General features: G+C 52.6%; 1 protein-coding gene across 1 annotated transcript in view; it reads left to right on the top strand.

Moving 5' to 3' along the window:
• Positions 1–5,697: 5,697 nt before the first annotated feature.
• GRIK3 (glutamate ionotropic receptor kainate type subunit 3) overlaps positions 5,698–27,990 on the top strand; it is a gene marked incomplete at both ends in the record, with an annotated part of 224,976 nt that continues 202,683 nt past the window's right edge. The window contains one exon of the mRNA XM_080692401.1: positions 5,698–5,812. Within this exon, the coding sequence (XP_080548527.1) occupies positions 5,698–5,812 (115 nt within the window). The remainder of the gene's footprint in view (positions 5,813–27,990) is intronic.

Below are 27,990 nucleotides of genomic sequence, written 5' to 3'. Positions count from 1 at the left end.
TTGCAGGCAAATTCCCTGTCTCCTCTGAGCCTTTTTCATCCTTGTGTCCCATTCAGGGGTTGTTTCAAGGACAAAAAGAGCTCATATGAATGAAAGCCAATGTGGTTCCTGGATCGGTATGGCGGCACCGTGTGGCACCTGCTCCTGATGTTACATCCATCACCAGATGTGGACACTGGGTCTTTCTGGGCCTCAGTCTTTGCTAGCAGGGCAAACGCCCAATCTATAGAATCAGAGATGCTATAGAAACTGAAGGTTGAAGGTTGCCGAGTTTCATGATCTAGTGGAAGATGGGAGAGAAGGGACTCTGCGGAAGGCAAGACACTTGGCTGGCTCACCGGGGAGCTCAGCGTATTTCTCAGGGGCCCTGTGCTGTAAAAAGAGGCTGAACGGTGCCTGAAGCTCAGGCCCAAAATGCACCTGGAGAAAAGAAGCAGGCAGGTGTCTTTGCGCAGTCTGCAGGAGGCAGGGCGAGACAGGGAGGGTGGATGGGTGCATGAAGGAGATGCTGACTGAACAGAGCACTGGGTAAATGGATGAATGAGTGAGGGACCAACTGAATGACCAAGCAAAAGAGCAGCCGACTCCGTGAATGGCTGCATGAAGGGGAGTAAGTGGATGAACGTGAGGGAACGGGTGAGCACATAATTAAGCAAAGACAGAAAAACAGACGAGTGAGTGGATGTCTGAGCAGATGCACCCGCTAATTGGGGAATGGCCGAACGAATGGGTGAGCAGATGAATCGGTAAGAGAGAATCAATGAGTGAGTTAGGGACTGAGTGGATAAACATGAATGGATGACCCTCTGAACTAATGAATGTGAGGAATTAATGGGTGACTGCATGGATATATTAATTAGGGAATGCCTGAATGGCCGGTGGAGCAAGAGTCTCTGATCCCCACCCCTGGTGCTGAGGGAAGGGTCTGTTGCTAGGACGCAGGGGGCCGGGAGGGGGTGGTGTCTGAGGCTCAGCTCTCTGCCTCCCCTTCCCCCAAGGCAGCAGAGCCTCCGGGGCTTCCAGCCCATCCCGCCTGTTCTATTATGTATTATGTATAGATACAAACCGGATTGCCATGTAGTGTTTACTTCTCCACCACAACTGCACCCAGACCATTGAAACGCAGATGTCAGTGAAATAACATATCTCTGGTGGCTTGTCTACCTGTCTCCCTCACTGCTCAGAAATAACTTGCAGCAGCGGGTTAAGCTGACAATAAACACAGGAATTGACTTCAGTGGGAATAAACTGGCTTGACTGTTGACAAAAATCTACGGTGATGCCACCTTTCTGGGCTTGCTGCTTGCTCAGGTGGCTGCCGGCTGTGCATCTCCCTTCTCAGGACTGGGATGAGGGCCAGAGACTCCAGGCTGATGAAAGGGTCCTCATCTCTGGGCAAGGAGCAGGTCCCTGTGTCCAGCAACGGGTGGGAGCTTGGTTTTGGAAATGAGCATGCACTTTGCCACGGAGGAGAGAGCTGTAAAACAGAGCAATTCCCGGAAGACCTGCCCCCTGCCCCTCTCTGCTGGGGCAGTTGACAAGATGAGCAGCAAGATCTGGTCCAGGCTCCACTTGGGTGAGAGGGGAGAGGTCACCTGCCCCCCCCCCCATTCTCAGGGAGGTGCATAGGTTGCAGTTACCCCTGCAGGCCTGGTGATGGAGCACCAAGGGGAGTGGCCAGAGCCTGGGCTGCAGTGTCCAGCCTAGCCAGCCCCTGCCCGCTGCTGCTGCTGCTGCTGCCGCCGCCGCTGCCACCGGGCAGCTGGAAGAGCTGAAAGTAGGCAGGCTTCGGCAGAGGGCACTCAAGTCCTAGGGATCCGCACTCAGCAGCCGCATGCTCTGCTCAGTGGCTTCCCAGGGAAGCGGAGATCATGAATCTCAGTAACTCGAGCCCAGGGCCTCATCACTCACTGTGATTGTGGGGGGACTGAGAGCTGAGTGGATCAGTCTAAACAAAACACACACACAGGGGACTCGTCCAAATGAGCCTGCGGCCACCACTGGGGGCCCCCTCCCTTGCCCGCAGAAGTGGGGAGGGCTCTGGGAGGGAGCCGGGTGGGGGCGGGGCCACGGTCTGGTTCCTTTCTGGGAGTTCTACCATCACCCCCACCGGCGAGCCTGTGGGAGACATGAATCTCGCTGGCAGAGACGTGGGCCAGCTCAGCCGTTTTAGGGGATGTTAATGAAATGCGGGCGCACTTGTCCTTTCAGACAGCGGCCCCTTTTATTTGGGAATGAAAAGCTGCATTAGTCTGAATGAGGTTTGGAGGCCTCATAAATCCTGTGCTGGCTGCCCTGTGGGGGGAGCAGGGGAGCGAGGCCCGGCTGGTGGGTAGACTTGTTTACCAACAACTGGAAAAGCCAGGATTGGCGGCTCTCAATCCCGAGAGATGCGGCTGGAGATCATGCCAGCCTTGGTGCCTGCTGGTGGCATAGCAGGCCAGAGAGGCACAGGATCCCAGGAGAGGGGCTACAGGGCTCTCTTCATGAATGAGGGACCCGGCTCAGAGAGCCCCGGCTCGCTCCAGGGAAGGGCCCCAATCCTGTATTCTACAGGCAGCCTTTCTTCCCACAGCCGCAGACGCCAGGGGTCTCCGCAGAGATGAGGAGCTTCCCAGGAGCCTGTCAGTGCACCGCCCAGGTGGTATGGGACTCGGGTCACCCTGCAAACTTAGTGGTCCGGTGGGCCTATGTGCCCAGTAATGATTAGTGGAAAGGAGAGAGGAAAGAAAGGAAAGAAGGAAGGAAGGTCACATTCTAGCTGTGTGCCTTTGGACTTAGCTCCTCTGAGGCTAAGAGTCATCATTGGTAAAATGGAATAATAACAAAAATGCTGTCAGGGTGGGTTGCAGAGGGGACTGGATAAAATGATACAGAATATGTAAGGTAGTGAACACTTTGTCTGGAGCACAGCAAACATGTGATAAACATGGCTGTTGTTTTTGTTGTTGGGATGACAGGGAGGATCAGGCTGCTGTCACTTTGGGGACGCCTATATTGCAAAATGGCATGCAACTCTGTCAAGACCCAGTCCTGGTTGAAGCTAGAAGCTTCCTTCTGACCCAGGGTTCCAGCCGGGTTGCTAACCTCAGAGCCTCTGCAACGAGGAGGTGGTTTCCCAACGCAGCCTTCTGGAAGCAGAGAAAAGCCTTCGTCTGCAATGCTGGGGAACTCCTGCCCCCCTTTGCACCCCTGGGCTGCTTCCTGGGGAGGCGAGGAGGCTCCTGGTGACAAGCTACACTCTTGCCCTCAGTGGCCTCACACCCCCGCTTGCTCGGTCTTCATCATTCACCTCCTAGCTTGCTAGTTTTTTGGAAGCCCACTCTTCCTCCTCCTGCTCCCTACCCTCCATCCCTCCCTCTGGCTGCCTCAGAACTGCTTCTCCCTTGGGAAGAAGCCTCTACCTTTCTGTTTCTTCTCTTTCTTGCCACTGCCTGCAGAGCAATCCATATGAATTAGCACCAGAGCGCTCCCCTCCTGACCCAGTCCCCTAGCCAGCCTGGGGCACTGTTGACCTGCATCCTTGGCCTGAGTTTGGGTGCTGAGATTTTCTTCCTTAGAGAACACCCAGGCCTTCTGGTTCCTTGGGGCAACTACTACAGCAGCTGTAGAAGCTGACAGGCAGGTGATGGGGCTGTGACCCATGTGGTGTCTTCACTGGAAAGCTCCTCCGCCCCCCAGCAGAGCATGGGGTCTTTGCTCCCCTCTCCTGCCTCTGGGGCCCGTTCTCTTTTGGGAGGTGGCAGCTGCCACTTCTCTGGCTCTGCAAGTCCTTCCCCATGGTCTCTTGGGCAACATTTTCCAGCGGCGGCTTGGGAAACCAATCACTCCTGCTGGAGGGTGAGGGAGGCCCAGGACGGCAAGGACGGGTCCCTGGTAACCTGTATAGGCTAGCGGATCATCCAGGATGTTCAGGAGCCAGGGCACACGTCTCACTGGTCCAGAGGAGAGCCCAGAAGTCTCTGCAGGCGGGAGTCCCCTGCTAATTGGCAGGACTGGCCACAGCCATATTCACATCTCCACACAATGCCCCGGTCCCCTGCGCCCAGACAGGGAGGGAAAGAAAAGATGGCAAAATTAACAGGCGGGGGAGAGCTCGACACAGAGTATATTTGTAAGAAAATTAAGGATTTGCTTTTTAGATGTTGGGGGCCATGCTCTTACCAAGACAGCTGGCAAATGGGAGAGATTGGAAATGATAGAATAGATCAAATTATTTAAATGAGAAAAATAAATCCACACCCAGCCTAACCGCTATCCGGTGACAGATCTGTTTATTTATCTACTGTACTGGCACTGCTTTGTCTCTGTCAAAAAGGTCATTAAACTCGCCTAACTGCGAAATTCGCAGCCTCCTGCTCCAGCCTCCTTCCACAGCCCTTCTCTTCCCTTGACACCCAGCACCACTTGAAAAAAAAAATTATTATTGCTAACAAACAACATTTTTTTTAACCCTTTTAGCTTGCTCCTCCTCTTGTTTCTCGGGACTAATCGGGGAGGGGGCCCCAGCCCCTCGTGCCTAGTTGGGGAAGAGGGCTGGAATGGACAGGGCTCCAACTCGCAGGGCACTCTCCCTCGAAGGGCTTAGCGGTCTGTCTCCGCAGCCCCTGGAGTGGTGGTGCGCGGTCAAGTCCGGCCTTCCACGCAGAAGGTTTGACCTGTTTTCTCGCCCCTACTAGCTTGCGCAGCTCCCCTGGCCCAGCGTGGACAATCCCCTTTGAATTCTATCTCCCCACCCTCTGGCCCCCAGACCCGACCCTGCTTCCAAGAGGGTTGGGACTGGAAAAGGAGACCGGGAAACCGGTTCCCGGGTCGGTCTCCGGCCGCCGCCGCCGTCCAGCCAGCGCGGGCCGCGTGGGAGCTGAAGGCGACACTCCGCAGACGGCGGGCTCCGGGTCTCGCTGCTCCCGGCGGGCGCGTCTCCTCCCGCTGGTCGGGCCGCTGGGCTGCCGCCGTCTCCCGGCTCGCGGTGCCAGCCCTCGCGCTCCACGCCCGGCTCCCGGGCTCCGTGCCCTCGCAGTCGAAGGGACTGGGGGCGGCAGGGCGGATGGGGACGTCTGGGAGGCGAGGCGAGTCCTCGTCCTCCGGGCGGTCCCCCAAATCGGGTCCACGGCGCCCTTCCCCGCCCCCTGCGCAGGTGTGAGCGCGAGTGTGCGCCTCGGCGAGTGTGAAGTGTGTGTGCGCGGGGGAGTGCGCGGAGGGAGCGCGGGCGGCGGGAGGCAGGGCGCGGGGGAGGGGGCTGGGAGGGAGTGTGTGCGCGCGTGCAACTCCACTCCGGGGCTTTGTGCGAGCCCGGGCGATAGCATCGGCGGCGGCTGGAGGAGGAGCGGCCGGAGACGCGTGCAGCCCGCCCGCCAGCGCCCGGCAGCCGGGGCAGGTGGGAGCCCGCGCGGGAGCGGAGCCGACGCGAGCCGCAGCCGCAGCCCCAGCCGAGTCCGAGCGCAGCCCGGGCGGAGCCCCGGAACCTCGCTCGCGGGCAGCCCGGGGGCGGCAGCCGGGCGGGGCGGGCGCCGGCGGGGCGGCCCCCCAGTAAGATGTGCGCAGCGCCGCGGGGCGCCCCCCACTCGCAGCGGCGCTCGGGAGCCCGGCGGCTGGGCCAGGCGGCGCCTCGGGGGCTGCTGCGCGCCCGCGCCTAGAGCTGCCGCCCCGGGGAGCCCGCCACGGCCGCGCCCCGGGCACGCTCGGCGGCGCCCAACGATGACCGCTCCCTGGCGGCGCCTCCGGAGTCTGGTTTGGGAATACTGGGCCGGGCTCCTCGTGTGCGCCTTCTGGATCCCAGACTCGCGCGGGATGCCCCACGTCATCCGAATCGGTAAGGGCTCCCCGGAGCCGGGGGTCTCCGCGCGCCCGGGCGGGGGCGGGAATGGGGGGCCATGGACGCGGTCCCGAGAGATCTTCCCAGCCTCTCTCCGGGCTGCCGGGGCCGGGGACCTGCAGGAGCTCGTCCTGCTGATGAGGACAAAGTTCCCGAGCCAGGCTCGCAGGCCTTACTTATGGGGAGGAGGGCGGGCGGGCCTGGCGGGCTAGGGGCCCCGGGCGCGCTCCTGGGGGGTCAGACCTGGCGGAGCGTGGCGAAGGGTCCCAGCCCCAACCCGAGTCGCGGGCGGATCTTCGGCGACCGCCAGCGGGACTGGCCGCACACCGAGTTCTGGGACCCGGCTTTCCCGCGGAGCGGGAGCCCGGGGGAAGGCGCCAACTTCTCTCCCCTTCTCTCTGCCCACCGGCCCTGCGCCCCCAACTCGGGCGCTGCTCCAGCGGCCGGGGCGCCGAGAACGGATTCGCAGGACCAGGGCAGCGGGGCTCCTCGCCGGCCCGGTGGCCGCGCTCGTCCGCCTCGGTGGCCCCCGTTCAGCCCCATGGCGTGGGGCAGGGGAGGTGCAGACCCGGCCGGTCGCTCCCGCCGCCCTTTAGGGACCCGGGCCTGTCTCTGCCCGGAGCATCGGGGGTGGCGGGGAAGGGAGCGACGGAGGCGGCCGAGCGCTGCGAGTGCTTGTGAAAGTTAGCCGAAATCCCTCCGCAGCTGGCGGCGGCTGGCGGGTCTGCGCGCGGCTTTCCGGGGCTCCGGCTTCTCCGAGCCTCTTCTCGCCCGAGACTCACTCGGGCTTTAACTTTGTTGTGGCCGCCCAAGGCACCCTGCGGGCAGCGCTCGGGGCTGGAGGAGGGGACCCGGAGGGCGGTGGTGGCCGGGGCGCGCGGATCCCAGGTCTGCCGACCGACTAGGCTGGGCCGGGTCGGGCCACCCGGGAGCCTCCTCACCGCCGGCCCTGCGCCCGCCGCCAGGCCGGAGACCTGGGCCGCCGGGGGTCGCGAGGCGCCGCGGCCAGTGTCTGGCGTAGGGCGGGCAGCCCGGGCCACCCTCCTCCTCCTTCTCCTCCTCCTCTGTGGCTTTTCTCCAGCGCGGACTTTGCGCTGCCAGCGGCGCAGGAAGTGCAGGGAACCCATGTCGGGCTTGGTTTCTGCACTTGAGGTTTTCCTAGGAGTCAGTCAGAACCCCAAGAGGGCCTGTCTGCTTCCTGGCCCTCTCCCAGGAGCCAGCCCCCCTTGAACTTGACCTCTGGATGGGTGTAGAGTACGGTCCCGGGCTCTGCCCACGCAGAGATCTTTCGGTTCCTGCCCTGGACTCTGGCAGGCAAATGTGGGAAAGCAGAGAAGGCCAGGCACGGGTGGGGACTCTGGGGACAGCCCTCACGGTAGGGGTCAGGCTTAACCCTTTGCAATCCAGGCTGCTCCTGGCAAGCCCAAAGTCTGCTATCCGTGCTTTAGCCTGCCCAGCATACCACTTGGCCACCACTATAGGGGCAGGCAGTCTCTTAGTAGTGGATCAGTACTTCATTTATTTCTTCTCTTGTCCCTCTATTTTTGGGGAACCTGCATAGCAGGGTGTCCTTGGAAGAAAAATGGGGGCTCCTAAGGATGTTGTCCATCCATCCCGTGCTTCGAGGGGGCTCTCCTTCCTTGGTCCTTCTTCCAGGAGCATGGGATGGGTTTTTCTCTCAGCATGACCCAGGGATCGAAGTCCTAGGAGGCCCAGAGAGCCTGGAGCAGGTGAGGGCAGCCCCAGAGGGATGGACTGTGAAGGAGCGGGATGATGGGCCCCAGCTCACTCCCCTCTCACCTTGAAGTTGGATTGGGCTGGGGGTTTCTCAGGGCCCTGAGGAAACACCCAAACCTGCTTGCTCTTTCTTGGATTCAGCATGTAATAATGCAATTAAAGCATGGCAGAGCCCTCTTCTCTTCTAATCTTCTTCGTATTAAGCCCTAGGATTAATTAGCACGTCGGCCCAGGCCATTTATATCCCAGAGCCCTGCCCCATTTGATTTCCAGCCCGGGCACTGGGGTACTGGGCCGATGCCAAACGTGACCGACCGCTGGAGCTGTGCCAGCATGGGTAGAGGATGGGGGCTCCGAGGCCTCTGGGCTTCTTCGGAGCCGCCTGGGGGGCTGAGCTTCCATCCTTCTGAGCCCATGCAGGAACCCCAGCTGGAGCCAAGAAACTACAGTGGATATGGTGGAGAGGGTGGGGGGCACGGAATTTCTCATGCTGAAACCCAAACACACCGCCTTGGCTGGGCGGATGCCATCTCCCTTTTCCTGTCCCTCCCACCCCTGAGATCTAGGGCTCTGGCTGGGGCTGCAGGACTTGAGGAAATTGGGCTCTGGAGCATTTTGGGTGTTTCTGGTTATCCTGCTTGGTGCAGGTGCTGATGGTGGAGCTGGCTGAGCTTGGAGCTGAATCCTTTTTCAGCAGCCAGGCGTCGCTGAACACCGGCCCAGAGAGGGTTTACCTGCAGGTGCAAGACAGGGCTCTCTAGGCTGGGGAGCACCGTGCCCGCCCCCTCTCTTTGTGCCTCTTTTGGGGGCTGAAATTTCCTCTTAGACAAGGAGATGGATAGCTCAGCAGTGTGACAGAGTGTTCAAACAATCTGTCTTGAATAGATGAATTGCATTGCGCTGTCTTTTTGTAATTGTGTCTATCAGAGGGAGAGGTCAAGGCATTGATTGCTTGGATGGTTTGCAAGTAACAAAGGAGAGAGGGAGAGAGTGAGGGAGAGAGAGTAATTGGATTGTAGTCTGCGGGAAAAAAATGATCATTGATTATTTTATATGAATATGTGGAAGATGTATTCTGCGTGTGATTATCAAGTGTTGCTCATTGAAGGTTTGCAAGGCATATTGTTCGGCATTTCATTATTATTGTTATCATCGTTATTATTGTTCAGATGAATCCTGGTCTTAACTTATAGAAGGCGGTTTAATGTGGGGTCCTCTTAGCCCAATAGGCTTCAGTGACCTCCCACAAGGACCTATATTTCCAGGTTCCATAACCTAGACACAGAAGTGGAAGGGGCTCTGGGCTTGGAGGCAGCAAGCCTGAGTTTTCTGCTCTTTCTTCTGCCAGTTTACTGGTCCACTTTGATGAAATCAGGCTCTCCTTCCCACCTCGACCCTGTTTCCTTATCTGTAAACAATTTGATTGGCCTTCATGGTTGGTATAGTCTGTGATTTCAAAGTTCCCTATAGTGTAAACTGGTGGGAACTGTTAGTGTCATTGTAGGCTTCCTGGTTAAACCTTCCCTCAGATTACCGAAATGCTGAAGGATTGAGGTCCAGCCTGGAATTTGAAAAGGGAACCAGGAAAGTGGTGGCAGCAGCTGGGGAAGCCTGGTCGGCCTTCTTTATGATGAGGAGCTTGGGTGGATGAAGAGCTCGCTAGCCAGCCAGGGAGAAGCTCAAAGCCAAATGACTGCAGAGACATAAAGCAGGTGTATGTGTATGGGGTGGGGGGAAGGGACGCTCCAGCTCTGGACTCCCCACCATCTATAGGAAGAAGAACTAGCTGCAAGGTCCCGAGCTTCCTGAATGTGCAGGAGTCCTGCAGGCAACTGTGGCTCCTCCCGTGGGAGTGAGGCCCCCTCCCTCAGAGTCCCCAAACTAGCCCCTCTGTGACTCTTCCAATCAGGACCACTTCGCCCAAATCACCCTGAGCATTCGTCTCTTGAGTTTAGAAGCCACTGTGTGTAAAACAATGAGAAATTTCTCAGTGATGTGCTGTGCCGTGTAGAAGCAGACAGCCGCTGAATGAAGATCAATAGGGTTTTCCCCCCCTGGAAGTAAATAGCTTCAGACAAGACCTGGGAGTGGCCCGAGGGGCCCTAGAAAGCATTAACTTGAGGAATTTCTGCCTCTACTTTTCAGCCCGGCTGCTCCCGTCAGCCTGGGCTTTTCCTCCTTCTCCAGCTGGAGTTTAATTTCTTCTCGATGCCTCCTCACATTGTGCTAAACAGTCTTTTGACGTAAGGATGACCTGGGGTTTTTAGAGTGGCTTATGCAGGGTGAGCCGGGCACCTTGGCCCAACTGAGCTTTTCCAAGGTCACCTGCATCCCAGCGGCCGGGTGTGATGGGCTGCGTTCAGAAGTCCAGCCCACTGTACTGTTGTGAAAAGGGCTTTGAGGGGCCTCTCTTCATCCCCCAGGCCTCTAGAAATGCAATACTGCTTAGCTGCTTTTAGGATCCTTTGTAGGGCTGGTGAGCCTCCCTGAGTCCCCATGTTCCTCTAGGCATTCTGTGTCCCAGCCCTAGGAAATGGAGTGCCCCTGTGCAGGGAGGAGGTGTGGGTGCCCTGTGGGCATGAGAGCTACCTCTCCTCTGCAGAAGGTACAAAGTATATGCAGGAGAGGCTGCAGGCTTTGAGGAGTCAGGCACTCCCAGGCCTTGCCTGGCTGCAGAGGGGCCTGGTGCTCCAGGAGCAGGGCTTTTCTCTGGGGCCAGTACTCAACAGGCCCTGGCTTATCCTCTTGAGGCTGGTGTGATGGGGTTGGAGCTCTGGGTGGGCAGAGGTGCTGAGAGCCCAGTGTAGAAATGGAGCCGATGCTCGTGGGCTGGCCCCCTGGCCTGGGACTTGTTTCTTGGAGTTACCCTTCTGCCAGGTACTGATTTCGCAGCAGCAGCACCAGAGGGCAGTGTGTCCGTGCTCACATGGCTGCTCAGCCTCCTGCCTGGGACCCCACCTGGGCCTGGAGCAAAATCAGAATAATAAAAGCAAAACAATATAGCTCATATTAGCTGGCGCTTTTTAAACAGTGACTCGTCAATGTCCGATAAATGTAGCTGCTGCTTCTCATCTTACTGAGCCTTCATGATCCTGCAGGCCTCTCCCTGTTTTGCAGATGAGGAAACCAAGCTTGGTAAATTCACTTGCCCAAGATCACAGGACTTGGGGTGGGGGTGTGTGGCCCTCTGGGCGCTGCTACATTTAACCCCATGAATGCCAACTTTCCACATCAGGATGGCAGATTTCACTTCCTTCGGGGGAAAGGTATGGTTTCCCGCCTCTCTTGCAACACACACGCTTACACTTTATATGTCCCACTTGGTCCTGGCTTCGGATTTTGCCCAGGAATTTAATCTAAGTCCTAAATAAAGGCTGGATTCTCCCTTGGAGGGGGCCAGTTCACCCACAGAAATCCCTGTGCTCTAGGATCTCTGGTCTACTGTTCCCACTGGGAGCCACCAGGCTGACTTCAAAGATTTTGTCAAAGCTTTGAAACCCAAGGGCCTGTGTGTGGGAGTCTTCCTACCTTCTTCAACATCATCGGCCACCTGCCAACCAAAGGGGGCTGGAGAGGCAACTCTCTTTGTTCTTCCTCCCTCACCTCTCTTTTCCTACAACGACTCCTCCCCATTTTCCCTTCCAGGCTAATAGGTGTTATGGTCATTCTATTTTTAAGTGAGGGTCGAGGGTCACTTCCCATCTTCTAAATGGAGCCGGCTGGTCAGGGACTGAGGCTGGTGGGCCACATGGGGAGGTGAGGCCTGCAGACGCTGAGCCCTGGCCTCGGTGCCACACTCCACAGGCACTGTGGTTGGGTGTAGGCACCTGGGTGTGGCAACCTGTCCTTTCCAGCTCCCCCCCATGCCAACTCTACAAAAACAAATGGAAACCAGCTTCCTCTTACCTGTCCCTCGTGTTCCTTCTCCCAGGAGATAAGGGGAGCCTGGGATAATGGTGGCTGCCAGCTCTGCCAGGAATAGTGCTGTTCTGCAGATGAAGAAGCTGCATTTCTCAGAGTCACTACAGATTTGGGATCGGCATGGTAGAGGGGCCATCCTATTTCCCAGGAACTTCGTTTCCCAGTCTATAAAATGGGGATGACACTGCCAACCTCTTAGAGCCAACAAGAAGCCAAGCCTTTCAGAAAAGGTGTCCCAAGATCACTACAGCTCCCTATTTTTATTCCTGCAGTGTGAGGCTGGTATTGGGCCTAGACTGGGGAGAGGCTAAGGGGGCATTCAGGAGGATTTAAGGAGGCTGTCAAATGGTGCTGACTTACACGTCTGGCTATGAGACTGAGCGCCTTCATAAATCCTGGCCCTGCCCCAGCCTCTGGGTGTGCTCCTGGACTCAGGTTTCCATCTGCTTCCAGTGCCCCAGAAAACTAATCCTAGTTAAGTGTGATTTGGAAAGATGAGTTTGGATGGAAGGATTGAAGACTAGATCTGAGGACAACAGGTCATTCTGATTGGCTTTTCTTTCCCTGGGGCCACATTTTCTAGCAGCCAAGCCCCAGAACCCTCTGCAGACTCCCCACTCTGCAACTGGTTTTATTTCCTTTGGAATTGCCTCTAGGGTCCCCCCTGCCTCTGGCCCCAAGTCGCCATTTCCTTCTCCTCACAGATGTTTCCCAAGTCTCCCTCCTTGCTTTCCTTGACCTTTATGCCTTGTTTGCTAATGGTTATTGACCTTGACTGTGGTTAAGCTTGGGTTGTATCTGGGCTTCTCTAATACTTGCGCACAGGCCACAGAATTCAGACAATGTGCTGCCAGAGGCCACCTCTCCCCCATTACTACCTAGAAGTAGAATGATTTTTTTTTTTTTGGGAGTCAAATAATATACTGCACTGATTTCAAGATGGACTTTCCCTCCCCAATATGTGTCTCCCATGTCATGTCTGAGTTTACCTGCAGTATTTTTTCTTTTTGGCACCTCAAAATAATGGCATGCCTTGGCTTTGATTAAATGCAGCAGATTTTCCAGTGAGTGTGATTCTGACATGTATTTTTTGGGTGACCTTGGGTAAGTCTCTTCTGAGCCTCCATGTCTTCATCTGTGAGATAGAAGCATTAATGTTAAGTTGAATCATATTCTGCCTTATAGTTGTCGTTATTGTCTCCATACAGCTATTGTGAGGATTAAAGGAGATAAAGTATGTAAAGCTCTTTGTACAGTGCCTGATGTTTAATAACTGCTAGGAGGAAACAGAGGGTGTCCCAAGGATAGAGGCCATGTCTCTGCCATCAGACCTGGAGCCCCAGGCCTGTCTGCATCTCGTGCTCTCTGCTTTGTGCTAATCCTGGTGCTCTGTACCCCATGCAGCTCAGTATATGGCATTTGTTCATTGCCTGCATATGCATGGACCCTGACGTGGAATGGGTGGGTCCAGTAATTGTGCTAATTACAAGAACAAAAGAGGCATCTTTCCTAGGATGCTCCTGGACCATTTTCTTATATCATATACCTGCAGCCCTAGAGTCCTGTTCTTCCTTGCATTTTTGCAGTGTTGTCATTGAAATGCATTTTGCATGTATTCAGAGCTGGGAAGCCCCAGGTAATGGGATGCTCTTGAGAGGCTGGTCTTGGGAATCCTGATCAGCTCTTTCTGGAGTCTGATCTTGTTTCCTGGGAAGGCAGGCTAGTAGGGACCAGAAAGGGTCTGTGGCTGGAGGCTGGGCTCCAGGGAATAGATATTGCCTCTTCTCTGGGAGACCTGGGGTAATGAGGCTTTGGGTAAAAGCTGGGGAGGAGAGAGTCCCTATGGTGATCATAGAGATCGGAGATAATGAGATGGAATGAGATCTGGGGGAGTGGTGGGCTTTCACTCCAAATCCTGAATGCTGAGTGGTGGTTAAGGACTGCAGAGGGGAAAAAGGAATGAGAAGGAGCTAAGATTCTGGTTTGTGTGAAGAGGATTTCGGTCTGTAGGAGACAATTAAGTCTTGCGCCATTGAAGGGACTGATGCAGACAGGCTGCCGATGGAAGGGGTTTATAGAGTTCTCTGAACAACTGCAGGGATGAGCTTTTTAAGTATGGGAACCAGGGAGACTTCTGCAAAGCCTTCCTGCATCTGCTCTGCAAAACTGAAATATGCTATTCCAAAAAAGCTGCCCAATTGGGCAGAAAAGCAGGAGCAGGCAGCCAAGGACTTCCCAGGGCCACAGGCATCATATTTCCTATCTATGGCGAAAAGCCACAGAGTCCAGGCTGAAGAGAACTCAGGGGTCATTCTAGGCCTCTGGTTTTCAAACATTAGCATGCATAAGAATTACCTGGATTATTCATTCAGTCTCAGGTTGCTGGGCCCCATCCCCAGAGCTTGTAGCTCAGTGAGTCTGAGATAAGGCCTGAGAACTTCTATTTCCCAGAGAAGGCTGATGCTCTGGGCTGGAAACTACACATTGAGACACTACTGTTCAGGTCAGTGAATGACATATATATATATATATATATATATATATATATATATATATATATATATATATATATATGAGTCTGGATAGCCAGTCTCTAATTAAATACCACCTATAATGGGAAGCTCACCATTTTGGGGCCCTGCCTGTTCTTTATTGTAAATGTTTTGGTTTACTCCCATCTTGGTTGCAGGTTTTCCCCTAAAACAATGAAACATGTTTCCCTGCTGTCCCAAGAAAGCACTATAATGTGGACATTGAGACTGTAGGTTCTAGCCAGGTGTGGTGGCGCACGCTTGTAATCCCAGCATTTGAGAGGCTAAGGTGGGAGAATCGCAGTTCACAGACAGTCTCAGCTACTTATGAGGTCCTTTGCAACTCAGCGAGACCCTGTTTCAAAGTAAAGAATAAAAAATAGGGCTGGGGCTGTAGCTTGGAGGTAGAATGCCACTGGGTTCTATCCCCAGCACCATGAGAGGGGGGGGGGGATGAATGAATGTGTAGGTTCTGAAATGTATCTATACGGGTTTAAACTCTCATTCCTTTTCTCTCAGCTGTGTACATTTGGATAAGTCACTTAATTTCTCTAAGCCTAGATTTTCTCACCTGAAAAATGGGGATAATAACAGATTTCACCTCATGGGATTATTGTGAGAATTAGCCTGCCTGGCCCAAAGGAAACCCTTGAGACAGTTTGGCAATCTAGTATTGTGCATAAACTCACAGGCTCTGGAATCCCGTAGCCTGGCTCTGAAGATTGCCTCTATCTCTTCTCACCTATGCAATCTTGGTCATACTATTTAATCTCTCAAAATAATAACAACAATAACATCTACAAGAATGGTACCTGCCTCCTGGTGGTTTTATAAGGACGGAGTGCATTAGTGCACATATATTCGCTTGGAATATGGTCATGGTCAGTACTCAATAAATGCTGCCCGTTACTCTTACTATTATGATTGTCCTGGGCACCCCCACCCCATCCTCATTTGGGTATGCTCCTGCAGAAATGTAAAGGCGTTTCTTCATACTAAAGATACCCAGTTCCTCCAGCCTGGTGCTGAGAGTGGGCCACAAGACTGCTTGTGTATTGAAAGCAGTCAGATGATCACCTCCTCAGATCTCAAGTCTGGTGTCTAGTGGTACAACCCCGAATCATTTCAGGCTCTTTAGCAGCCACTTCACTCTATTGATTTGTACTGAGCTGGTGGTCTCGTGAGATCACGAGGTCTTTTCCACAAGTATCACCGCTCATCTATAACTTCTCTCTCATCTTCTTGTTGGTAGTTGATCTTTGGAGCCTAAAGGCAGGGCCTGTCGTTTATCCTCGGTAAATGCTATTGCCGAATCCTTAGGCAGTTATTCCTGTTCATTATTTCTGGACCACCAAAGTCAGTTTCCATTGCTTCATGCTTGGAAGGTAGGCATGGATGACACTCTTCTTCCTCTGTCGCTTCCTTCCTGGGGCTTGTGGGAGGGAGAGAGGTCAAGTGATGATTGGCCTGTAGTATGGTGGGGAACCATGGTTCTGAAGCTTTTGGGTTTCCCATTCTGTGTTCCAGCATGCTCCATGCCAGCAGAGCCTGGGATAAGCATATCCTCCCTCACCTTGGCCATGTCTGTCATAAACACATTAGACAGGAAGTGACAGATGTCAGAGTCATTGGACTTAGCAAGTGGTCTTGGATGAACCCTTCTACACTTCAAAACACCAGTGACTTGCTCATGCCTATGGCCTTTGTGATCTGCACATTACCCTCCCTGGAGTCAGCACTGTCCCTCCCTACCTCACACTCTGTCTTCTACTGCACCAAACACCCAAGGGTCCAGACAGCCCTGTACTTTCCCCCACACTCTCATTTCTGCTCTCCTCTTTCTTCTGGCCAACTCTGCTCATATTGGGTGTCAGAGAACATGTTCTTTCCTCAAGAAAGCCTTTCTCAACCCCGACTTCAGGTCTCCGCGGCCCCCATGCCTCCCCTGTAGCACTCACTGTGTTGTTATTCTTCGTTACCTTAGAGATGAGCACTGTGCAAGCATGGGCCACAGTTGCACGTTCACCACTTTGCCCAGCGCTCCTGCACAGTGAGCGCGTGGCTCATCATGATGATTAGTAAATATTTGTTGAATAAATGAATGCATTGATGAATATCCTCATTAGAATATAAGTCCACCTAGCTGCCCTGTCATTCAGCTCAACCCTTTTCCATCTCATCAATGAGGACTTCATGAAAGACTGTTAGATTCTTCTGTGAGCTCAAGGTTCTGACAATGTCTGTGTTATCTTCTGGCATACCAATATGGCACCTGCTATGCCAAGACCTTTACAATCTAGTATGTTGGGTAGAGCTGGGAACCCGGGGGAGGGATTCCTTTTTCCCCAAGCTGGGGATTAGACTTGGTATCCACTGTTGGGTTCATATCATGATGCTTCTCCTCTCTCGAGAGACACAGCAGTCTACTTCAAGAAGGGACTGAAGAAGAGACCACAATCCTCCCTCCATCCTTTTCTGACACCACCCTTATCTCCATCCCACTTGCCCCTCATCATCAGCTCCCTCTGGGAGCTGAAGGAAGGGAGGAATAGAACTCTGTTCTCTTGTCCTCGGTGGGCTGATCACTCAGGACGGCGGCCACACGGAACTGCCACTGTGCTCCTTACACTGCTGCCACTCGTGGGTCGGGTCTCTCTTTTTCCTGTCTTTACTACATCACTGGTCCAGCCAGGGTGTGTAGACAACAAGGCAAATGACAGCTTTGTTGTAAAGTGGAGGTGTTGACAGTCGTCTTGGGGATTCAGGATGTACAGACAGACAACTTGAGCCCTTTAACTCTGGAAATGTACGCATCATCCACACTGGGCTCTGGAAAGAGTGAGTGCGCATGTATATGTCTGTGCAAATGAGAGATGTCCAAATGGAAGTTTGCTCCCTCTCACAGATCTCCCAGGTTGGGCCTGAGTATCTATTATTTATCCCACACCCGACGGATGAGTACAGGGCATGCCCTTTGGACTGGTGGGTAAATTGAGATACTGGGCTGATCTGTCTACTATTTTGGTGTAGCAGAAGGCAAGGGCGAGACAGGTTTACATTGGAGTCCTGCACTTTCCCTCCTGAAGACAGCAAGACCAGGCTCTCCCCTGAGGCCAGGCCCTCCCCCTTCCTTGCTCTCTTCCCTGGGGGAAGAGATGACACGTCATGAGCAGAAAGAGCCCGTTGCTTACATGGCCATTTTTCCTGCCCAGTTTAATAGAGGTGACAGCCGTCTATTTTACTTGTCTTGTAACATTGAATCAGTAAATAAAATATGGGTGAACTCTCAGGTTTTCCTGAATTATGGCTGGTCCATGGGGACTGCTGGCCGGGGGAGACTAGAGCAAAGTGATTGAATCCCTGGCTTTTTTTTTTTTAAAGAGAAGTCAAGCCTTGTGTCTTCCTCTTGAATTCAGGAAATCTTTTTGTGCTGATGGAAGCCATGTAAGGCTTCATGTTTGATGCTCGGAGTCCACAGAAGAATCAGAACACTAACGGAGGCATCCCAGTGTTGAAGCCACAGGAGTACTTCTCACTATTCTATCACAAACGGGTATACTGAGGGTAGGAAAGGGAAAATGACCAGACAAAAATGTGGGTCCTCTGGCCTCCAGTCTATTAAGAAAACCTCACCTATCTTCCTAGCACAAGCATACAAGATGTGTGTACCTACACAAACTTTACATTTTCAGTCACAGGAAACCTAAGTAGACTAGACCTTTCCTATATAGAAAAACACCTATGAAACATTTTTCCACGGGAAAAGAATCCAAATTGGACTCATATGTGTTTATAAAAGCTCACAGGAAATGGATCAACTTGTGTCATTGGCTCCCCAAGAGGCAGGGAGATTAAGGATCACCCTTCACCTCTGCATTCAGCACCACGGAGAGCAGCCCCAGCCCCGGGTAGCATCTGCATGCTGACCTCTCTTTCTAGACGGGTTGATTCGGTTATTGTAAAGTCTTGCTAAACAGACATTCTTTCTTCAAATGCTATTCCTCTAGGATTTCGGTATTGATAGATTGGACTGCGGTGTTTAGTAGGCACACAGTAGGCTAGGAAACCCTATAATGCATCTGTGGTAAAAGAAGATGAAGTGAAGGGATAGGATTTTCTCCTTTTTTTTTTCCTTCCACATAAATTGTTCTTAAATCTTTCGTGCCTTGTACGGCTTGTCTGCTAGGGAGCAGTAGCAGATGACAAAACGAGTGAACGTTCCATTGTCAAATATCACACCTGATACCAAGCGTCTGTGCTCGGCTTGTCAGCATCACCCTTCACATTGCATTTGGTAAGTAGGCTCCTGTAATGTATTTTTATCCTGCTAAATGTGATTTCTTAAAAGTATTTTCTGTGTTATTATTTCCTGAGTTGTGGAGCCCTGCATACCTATAATAGAGCCACATTTCTGCTAATAAATAAAATTACTCCTCGTTCAGGTGATGGGAAATAAATGTGTCACAGCTTCATGGTGTTCCCCCAAGAGTCCCAGCTCCAGGTGCTCCACCACCTGGATGTGTCGGAGCAGCCTTGGGATGGGTGGGCGTTGATGGGGGCCTCTCCCAGACAGGAGGGTCCCGCCATGAGTGACCTCAGTGTGTCTCAGGGGATGAGAGACTTCTGTCCATCCGCAGGGGAACTGAGAGTTGGCAGTGAAGACCGAGACTTAAATGCCAAAGGGCCAGAGAAGGAAAAGAGTGGTAGAGTCAGAAGAATTGGCATTCACCTCTGAACAAGGAATCAGGTTTGGGCAAATGTGGCCCAGGGGTTTAGGAAGTAAGATGGTGCCCTGATGTCATACAGCAGATAGAAAGATCCAGAATAAGCAGGGAGGAAGGGGGCTATGGAGTCTACAGCATTTGGGCTCCTTTAGGGACCCTGGCTTGAGATATCTTGGCTCCATGGGGACTTGGGCATTTTTGCTGTTTCCTTTAAGATTCGGGGAATCAGAAAAATCTGCTTTGGAAATGTGGCTATTTTTATGCTGTTTGTAATTTCATGTTTATTTCCTGTCTTTTTCACATGGATTCTGGGCTGACTCATTGATTCACCAAACATTTATGGAGCGCCCACTCTGTGTACTGCAGAGCACACAGGGCAGGGGCTGGTGGGGGCGGGGGCAGCATCTGTGGCTGAGGAGGTATCTGTGTGCCCTCAGGGGAGGCCAGCTTTGGAGATAGCCAGAGTTCCTTGACATTTAGGTGTGTGCCATCCAGACCAGAGCCCTGTACTTGGATCCTACTCATTTTCTTGTGTCCTGGTTTGGGGCCGGGGAGGGGGAGTGTGTGTGTGTGTGTGTGTGTGTGTGTGTGTGTGTGTGTGTATATGTGTGTATGTGTGCGCGTGCGCACACATGCATGTGCTTTACTGGAGATTGAACTCAGGAGTGTTCTGAGCTACACCCCAAGCATTTTTTATTTTTTGTTTTGAATCAGGGTCTCACTAAGTTGCTGAGGGTTTCAGTAAGTTGCCGAGGCTGGTCTTGAGCCTGTGATTCTCCTGTTTCAGCCTCCCAAGTACTGGGATTACAGGTGAGCACCGCCACATCTTTTCCTTCCACCCTTCACTCCTGCCCTCCTCCTGCCCTTACGACACCAACTCATCACTTAGGTTGCCCCGGAAGTGTTCTTTTAGCCTGAGCTGCCACATCCCATCCCCCAGAGTTCATTTTAGCCAGTTCCCTCTTGGCAGAATTGGACCCAACCATGGATCAGGCATACACAGGGAGGGAAAAAGTCAGAACAGGGATTGGTATTCCATTTTTAAGTCTCCAAGGGATACGATTCTGTCTTTTTTGTTGAAATGGTTGGTTCTTCTTTCTGGATAACTCAAGTTCTTCCTGCTGTGATGTAAATCCATCTCATCCAGGACATGACGTGGCCTTTGCTGGATGGTGGGAACCTCTAGCTTGGGAGTCATTAGCTTCAGGGGCTTTTCTTTCTGAGGCTGTAGCAAAGAAGCTCTCAGACAATTAAATTGGAATGGCTACACTTTCCCTCACAGAGCCTTGGACAGATTTATAATATTTTCTTTTTTAAAAAATTGGTTTTTTTTTTTCACGGAGACAATGATTTATGGAATAATCAATTTCTTTATCTACCTAATACATTGGAGTGATCTGTCAGTGTGGGCATCAATCTCCCCCTGGGGTTGGGGAGGGCAGGCAATCGTTGAGTCTGACTCATTGCACAAAAGATGGCTTTTTCCGCGAGCTATTTTGCTCACAGAGCCCAGATCTGAGGCCCACAGTGAGGAAGGTCTAGGGCCCCACAACCTCCTTCTTCCACACAAAAAGTGTTCTCATTGTCAATCCCGGCCACTTGGAGAGGAATAAGGTGCAGCCAGGTGCCATCTGAGTGCCAGAACGGATGCTCAGAGACCGCAACTTAGAGACTTGAAGTCAAGAGTGGCATCTCTGAATCTGTAGGGACCACAGCGTAGAGGGGAAAACAAACCTGGTCTTGGAAGCTCCTCTGCAATTGGGGCCAGTGGGGTGATGGCCCAAGAAGGCAGGTTTTGATTCAGTACCAGCTATTTTATATTCAGTGCTATTTTGAAGCTTCAGTAAGATGCCTTGGGGGCTGGTGGGCTTCCTGTTATAGAGCTGTTCAAGCATAGATTAACCAGGGAAGTTAGAGGGGAGCCCTGGATCCCTTTCACTATGAAATTCTAGGCATGCCCAGCTGTGCAGCCAGAGATGTTGTAAACATCGAGGTTTTCTGAGTTCTCTGAAAAGGCCATGCCTGTGTCTGCTCCGGGTTATGCAAACCCCCATGAAGGCCAAGTCAGTGTGGTGGTTGCAGGGAATACACTTAGCTGAAACTCTCTCTCTCTCTTATTTTTCCTTCCCTGCATGCATCTTACATAGTTCATCTTGTGGCAGAGCCCATGGGTCAGCAAGGGAACTAGTGGCTACATCCAGCTCTCGGGTGGACCCATTAATACTGAGGTACTGGGGCTTGAACCCAGGGTTATTCTACCTCCAAGCTATACCCTCAACCCTTTTTATTTTTATTTTTTTTATTTTGAAAGTCTCACTAAGTTGCTGAGCCCGTGGCGTGGCCTCGAACCTGTAATCTTCCTGTCTCAGCCTCCTAAGTACTGGAATTATAGGCCCACAACCTGATCCCATCAACATTTTAAAACAGTGTAAGAGCAAACATATCTAGATCTAATTTGCAGGTCTCTTTGATGTAAGTAGCTTCTTTTTCTTCTTCTTCTTTTTTTGTGATACTGAAGATGGAACCCAGGAGCATTCTACCTCTGAGCTACACCCCCAGGCCTACCTTATATTCTTTATTTTGAAACAGAGTCTCACTGAGTTGAAAAGGGCCTTTCTAAGTAGCTAAGGCTGTCTGTGAACCATGATCCTCCCGTCGCAGCCTCCCAAATGCTGGGATTACAAGCGTGCACCATCACGCCCGGCTAGGAAGCTTCTTTTTACAGATGCAGAAACAGATATCTGAAACAGACAGAAGGTGGACGGTCATCATATAGCAGCTGACCATAGCTGGAGCTTTACCTACTCATTCCCAATGCAGTTGTTTACTTAGTGAGCCTTTACCGTGCACATACTGTACGCCAGCCCCGTGCCAGCTGCCGGGGCTGTAAGTGTCAGCAAGACAGATGTGATCCTTGCCCTGACAGAGCTTGCAATCTGGCAGGAAAGACAGACATCCGTGAATGTTATAGGAAAGAAGTTCAGGCTGCCGGGCAGCATCAGGAAAGGCTGCCCTGAGGAAGTGAGTGTTGAGCTGAGTCCCGAAGGAGGAGAAAGGGGCCATCAGGTGAATGTGAGGGCGAGGAGTGAGGAAGTGTTCTAGGTGGAGGGATATGCTACATGTACAACCAGGGGCTGGCAGGTGCGTTACGTTGAACCATATGAAGCTACCAGCTTTGCAGGCCAAATATGCTCACCTATCAGCAATATCCTGTTTAAGAAACTTGAAGAAGTCCAGCGTGAACAGAGTGAACAAAGGAGGATGTAAAACAAATGACCTGCTTGCTGGCTTCTATGGAGGGTCGTGTAAGCCACAATAAGGAGGCTGGGCTTTATCCCCAGGGCACTGGGGAGCCACGGAGGACTTTATAAGGGAGACTGATGTGACCAAATTTACAGCTTTGAAAAGCTGTGTGACACGATTGCAGGGGTTAAGAGTGGAAGCTGTTAACATGGCCCAGGTAGGCAGGTGTGTGGCCAGAATGGAGGGCTGTTTAGAGACCAGCTGTGCTGATTCCACCAGAAGCCTGACTGTCCCTTTTGTCTTGGACCTGAGCGGCTGAGGCCAGGCCAGCGTGCTTGTGCAGGCTCCTTGGTGAGCCCGTGCCTGTTCTCTGCGGCCTCCACTGATCTCATATGTGCATCAATGTCTGTGTGTGCAGCTGGGCCTTGAGCCCCATTTCATGGCTCTCTGGTTTGCCCAGAAAGTCCAGGTTCACTCTATCTCCTAGTACCCAAGACAGGTGCCCCTCGCATGACAGGCCACACCTCTCACAGCTGCCTCTGGTGGGCCTGGAATGTCTGGCCACCCAGCTGGGTCTGCTGGGAGTCTCAGTCCCTCAGATAACCTGGCAGGGAGGCTGGAGTAAGAAAGCGATGGAGACTCTGACTGGCTTTGCCTTTAAAGCCTGGGAGGGGCCAGGGGCTTGCTGTGGGCTGAGCGCCTCTACTGCTTAGGGTGGGCCGCCTCTCCTTGGCAGATGAGGTACAGGAGGGAGACTCTCACCTTCAGTACAGGTGGGGGTCACAGCTAAGGCAGCAGGGCCAGGGGTGGTGGCCCCACACAGATCTGGCTGGATTGTCCTCGCTTTTCTTCTGAATTCTATCTCCAGCCCCCTCTGTGATCTCATTATTATTATATTAATAAAAATAGCAAAGCAGCCCACTTGGTACCTACATGTGCCAGACACTGTGCTAAGCATCTTCTAGACATTCAATCACTTAATACTTACAGCAAGTTGAAAAGGCAGGGAATTTGGCCTACATTAGAGATGAGGAAACTGGGATAATACACAGAGCAAGCAGGGCCTAGATCTTAATAATTTAAGTTTTATTTTTACTTTTTAATTGAGAAATAGTAATCCTGTATATTATATACGAATGGGCTACAATATGATGCTTTGATATCTGTGGCTATTGCTACACTGAATGATGGTTGCAGAGGTGTGTCTTGCATGTGGCAGATGCTCAGGAAGTCCTTGCTGAGTTTGTTTACCTGGCTGAAATCAGGTGAGTGTTCTGGGCCCAGAAACCAACTTGAGAAAGTGCTCTTCCTGGCTCCTGGATGACCAATGGGCTCTGGTTTCTACTCCCGCAGCCCAGGCCTTTCTTCCCTGGGTCTCTCCTCTTTCTCCTGCTCCTGCCTGTCACCGATGGCCAGAGCACCTGCATTTTCTGGCCTTCTTAGAAAGCATTTCCTGGCAGCTGCCACCACTGCAAAGACTGACCAGGTGTCCCTTCTTTGGGGACTGCTACAGGTCCCCAATCCTTCAGATCTTGCAGTGCAGAGAGCTCTGCCCACTCCTCAGCCACAGGCAGCCCCCTCAGGGCAAGTGCCCAGAGCAGCCTGGCTCTGCACAGCACAGTCCACCTCCCTGCAAGCCTTCAGAGCTCAGCGGGCATGCTGTTGCGCCTCCAAGGTTTCTATAGCCTGGTCCCATTTGGGAACGCCCTCCTCTCCTTGGGCATCTGCTGAATTTCTTTCTCTACTTTATGCCTATTGGAAGCTTTACCTTCTCCAGGGAGCCTTCTTTGGTGCACCCAGAGGCAGTGGATCAGGACCTTCCCTGGGGCCTCCCCTGGCCTCATATTTGGAGAGCCCATTCATGCTGAAGTCATTTCCTGCCCCTGCCCAGCTCCATCAAAGCCCTGGAGCTCAGATCTCTGGAGCTTGTGGACCTCTTGTGTTTGCCTCAGGCTGTTTTCCTTTTGTTTTAAAGACATGTTTTTGAGAACCTGGGATAACACACACAGAGGAAGCCAGCTCCGTTTGATGGTTTACCCTCTTGAGGACAAATCCCTTCCCTTGGGAGTCAAGGGATTCTCCAGGAGAACTCTATTTCTTGTCTGTGTTCTGCTTCCATCAATTTAACTTTATGTTGAGTCCATCTTTTAAGGTGAGTTAGCCAACATTCATAAAACTAGGACTTTTTAAAAATTTATTTTTATTGGTGCATTGTAATCATACATCACATTGGAATACAAGACTTGAGAGGATATAAAAGCAGACATCATCCAATTAGCCCTCATCCAGTCCCCATCCCATCCCCTCCCCCTCCCTCAATCCCATGCTTGTTTGGTGATTAACTTTGATACATATGTTTATGTACCTCTTGCTTTTTAAAGAGGCTCCATCCTTCCCTATTCCATACCCTTTGATTGGTCACCTTAATTGTTTCACTATAGGGCCCTTTCTATAGCTCGACCACTTCCTGTTGCCCCTTTCCTCCTAGTTATTGCTGATTAGGGGAAGCATCTGCTTTTAATTTTCTGCGATATTTCTCTGTGCATGCTGCATTGCAAATACCGATCCCACTCTTGACGTCCCCAGTTGTGGCCTGGCTACCCGGTGGACTGATCCAGACCTTGCTGGCTCAAGCAGTGGCCTTGCCTCGTGGGAGGCCCCGATTCTGGTCTCGCTGGCCCCCACACTGGCCTAACCCCTCAGCTGGCTCCGATCCCAGCCTCGGAGGCCCCAACACTGGCCTTCCTCACAGCAGGCTCTGATCCCGGCCTCAGAGGCTCCAGCACCGGCCTTGCCTCACGACTGGCTCCAATCCCAGCTTTGCTGTGTCCATCGCCGGCCTCACCCCTCGGCAGGCTCTAATCTGAGCACCCTCTTCACCCAACCATTTGTTCCACGGTCTCGAGGGTGTGTGGTGGTAGTATTCTGCCTCTGGGGTCATTACTTCAAAGGTTTCATGTGTAATGCATCAGATCTCTGCCTCCCTTGAGTACTGGCCACTGCCATTGCCACTGTCTCCACCATTTTAAATCTTTCCCAAGCTCTTTTCCCACTCTGAATGTTGTCCAGTCTTCCTAAGCATGTGCGACGGTAGTATTCAACCTTTGGTGTAATTTCTCAAAAAAAAAAATAATAAGGTTGGTAGGCTCCGATATCTGCTTCTCCTGAATACAAGTCTCCACTGCCAAAGCAGAGACTGCTTTCAGCACCGCCTTTCTCCTAGGTCTCCCCTAAAGTCTCTGTCCTTACAGGTGATATCCAAGATTCTTAACAATGTAGAGAAGAAGCAGTCCTCCTTAGCGGGGAATTTTTCCAATAATTCCAGTTCATTTGGATAAGTTTTGTCTGGACCTCCAGTATCCTGGCATCCACCACCTCCGCCACCTTCCTTGACCCCTCTCCGATATTTTCCTTTTTCTTTTCCTTTTTTTTTTTTTACAGGGTCCTTCCGTATGGAAAGGGGTTCGCCTAGGGGTGCCCTACCAACGCCTGCCCACCTGCCCAGATTCGGGGCCAGAGGCCTGGGGCCACAGGATCCTTCCGGGTGGGGAGGGGGTTGCCTAGGAGTGCCCCGCCAGTGCCTGCCCACCCGCCCAGGGTCAGGGCCAGGGGCCCAGACCACAGGGCCCTTTTGGGTGGGGAGGGGATCACCTAAAGGTGTCCCCTCCCTGTATTGCCTGCCCACCCACCCAGGGTCGGGGCCAGGGGCCCGGACCAAACTAGGACTTTTGATATGATTTCGGGTTCCCCTCTTCTCTGCACACATTCTCACCTGCTGCAGCCCCCACTTCTCCTTAGAGTCACCTCTGTGCTGAGGACACCCACTGTCCTGCTTGTGTGGATTTGCTTTCTCTAGTGTTCAGAGGGGGAAATTTAAGTGCTGTATATAGCTGTGTTTTTATTCCCAGGAATAAGCAAAAGAAAGGCTAAGAGGACTGTTTCGTTCATGTTTTCCCCCATTGGCTCCTGCAGAACTGGATCCGGAGCTAACATGTAGACAGGAGTGTCTTAAAGGCTGGGATCTGCTCTCATTTCCAGTGATGACCATAGTGGCTCTTGTTCACCCAGGTTTTCCCCCATCTGCCTTAACGCTCACCGTCACCCTCAGTGCAATTATTCTCACCTTCCAGGTAAGGGGATCTGAGCTTTAGGTGAAACTACCCAGGCAGTCAGGTGCCCAGTCAGGTGTCACCAAGATTGAAATGCTGGTCCTCCCGACTCTAACCTGATTCCCCAGGATACCCACCATGGCTGCCCCAGCAAGGCCCACACTAGTAATTAATAAGTGCTTGATAAGTGAAATGGACAAATGGAAGGGAGCCAGGAAGGTGGGCAGAGGTACATGGAGGATGCTCCTGGTCCTTCCTTCCTTCGCTTGGCATCTGGCTGTCTGCAAGCTGCTGCTGTGTATCTCTAGGGCGGCATTACCCGGAGTTAATATGAGCCAGGCAGGAAATCTGCTGTGAGTCCCGTTCGCATTACCATGTCTTTGAGGCAGGAGGACATGGTGGCGGCATCAGAGCTCGGCAGGAGCATTTTAACAACCTCTGTCCTTGTTCACTCCTGCAGTTCTCGAAGTGGCCGCAGGCCCATCGCTCCAACATAGTCCCAGCAACTAATTGGGCCTGCATAATAGACATGCCCTTTCCTGGTCCCCTCCTGGACTGCGAAGTGGAAAATAGAAAGCTTTGCAAAGCCTTTGCCTTCTGTTTGGGCTGGTGTTAATGCAGAAAGTGGGGGAGAAGCAGAGGCTGCTGCCCCTTCCCCAGGCAGGCACAGGCTTCCAGCATCCTCACCCTGACCAGGCTATGGGGTAGGGGGACACATGAAGGGTGTGGGCCATCTGGTGTCCAGACTCCCCTGTGAGCATTGTCGGGGGTAGCCACAAAAGGAAGATTAATCAACAATAGAAGCACTGGCTCCCCAGCCTAAAAGAAGGCCTGTAAATCCTGCCTTGCCCAAATCCTGAAGTTACATTATTCCATTGGACCCATGGGGCCATGTGGCAATGGGAAATTTCAGATCAGTGCGGGACACATTTTCTTTGCAGGATCTCCAGCTTGCTGTGCAAGTGGACTAAGTTCTGGATCAAACTGGGGCTCTTACTTTCTTGGTATTTGGGGCTGGCTTGGCTTTTTTGTCTGCTGGGATATACTTTGGGAAGATGGATTATATCCCAAATCCAAATTCAGGGATCCTGGGACTCAAAAATGCTTCCAGGTTAGGGTTCTAGACATCTGGCCTCTCTGGACCTGGAAACAGGTCCCTCTCTGGTGGTGGAACCCTGTGGCTGATGGTATGGGTGTCACGGCAGGGGCATGGAGTGAGTGGCCTGGCCCTAACAGCATCTGGGCCACCTGGGCACACAGCTCAGGGCCCACTTCCCTGGGTTGAGCTCGGGCCCTGCCCCACCATGGAAACTGGGCAGTCTTGACTTCCTGTGACTGATGGCATACAGTCAGAGGGGAGGTTTAGCTTCTGGGAGTGTCTAAGTGGCCCTGGTCCTTCCCAGCCTCTAGGAGGTCATACTGGGGTCATCCTCCCTACTCATGGGACAGTATGTCTATTTGGTGTCTCCATCTCCAGGATGCTTAGAACCAATAGAAGAGGGGACCACAAAACACGGCCTCTCCTAGGCCCAGTGCATCTCAGCTTGAAGTGACTTTTCAACAGCAGGAGGCATGATCCCACTTACTGGGGCGGAGCCCAATCATTCTGGGGATTGAGACAAGAAGGAGTGTCCTTGACTTCCACAGCCCCCTCTGCTGCCTCTCCTTCTGGGTCTCAGCTGTTGCACACAGTCCCCAAGGAGCCATGGCCTCTGTGTCTCTCCCACCCACAGAGGACAGAACTACTTTTCCTCATTGACCCATGGGATAGGTCAGCACTGAAACCTAAAATACAGCAAAAGCAGAACCAGGCTAAAACCAGGTGAGACAGAGCCAGTGTTCTTTGGGCACTTGCTATGCCTGATAGTGTTCTAGGCATGGCTGTATATTCACTCCTTTACTCCTTACCA

Source organism: Muscardinus avellanarius (assembly GCF_963383645.1).
Source record: "Muscardinus avellanarius genome assembly, chromosome: 3".
Taxonomy (NCBI): Eukaryota; Metazoa; Chordata; class Mammalia; order Rodentia; family Gliridae; genus Muscardinus; species Muscardinus avellanarius.
This window is presented reverse-complemented; position numbering and strand designations above follow the sequence as displayed.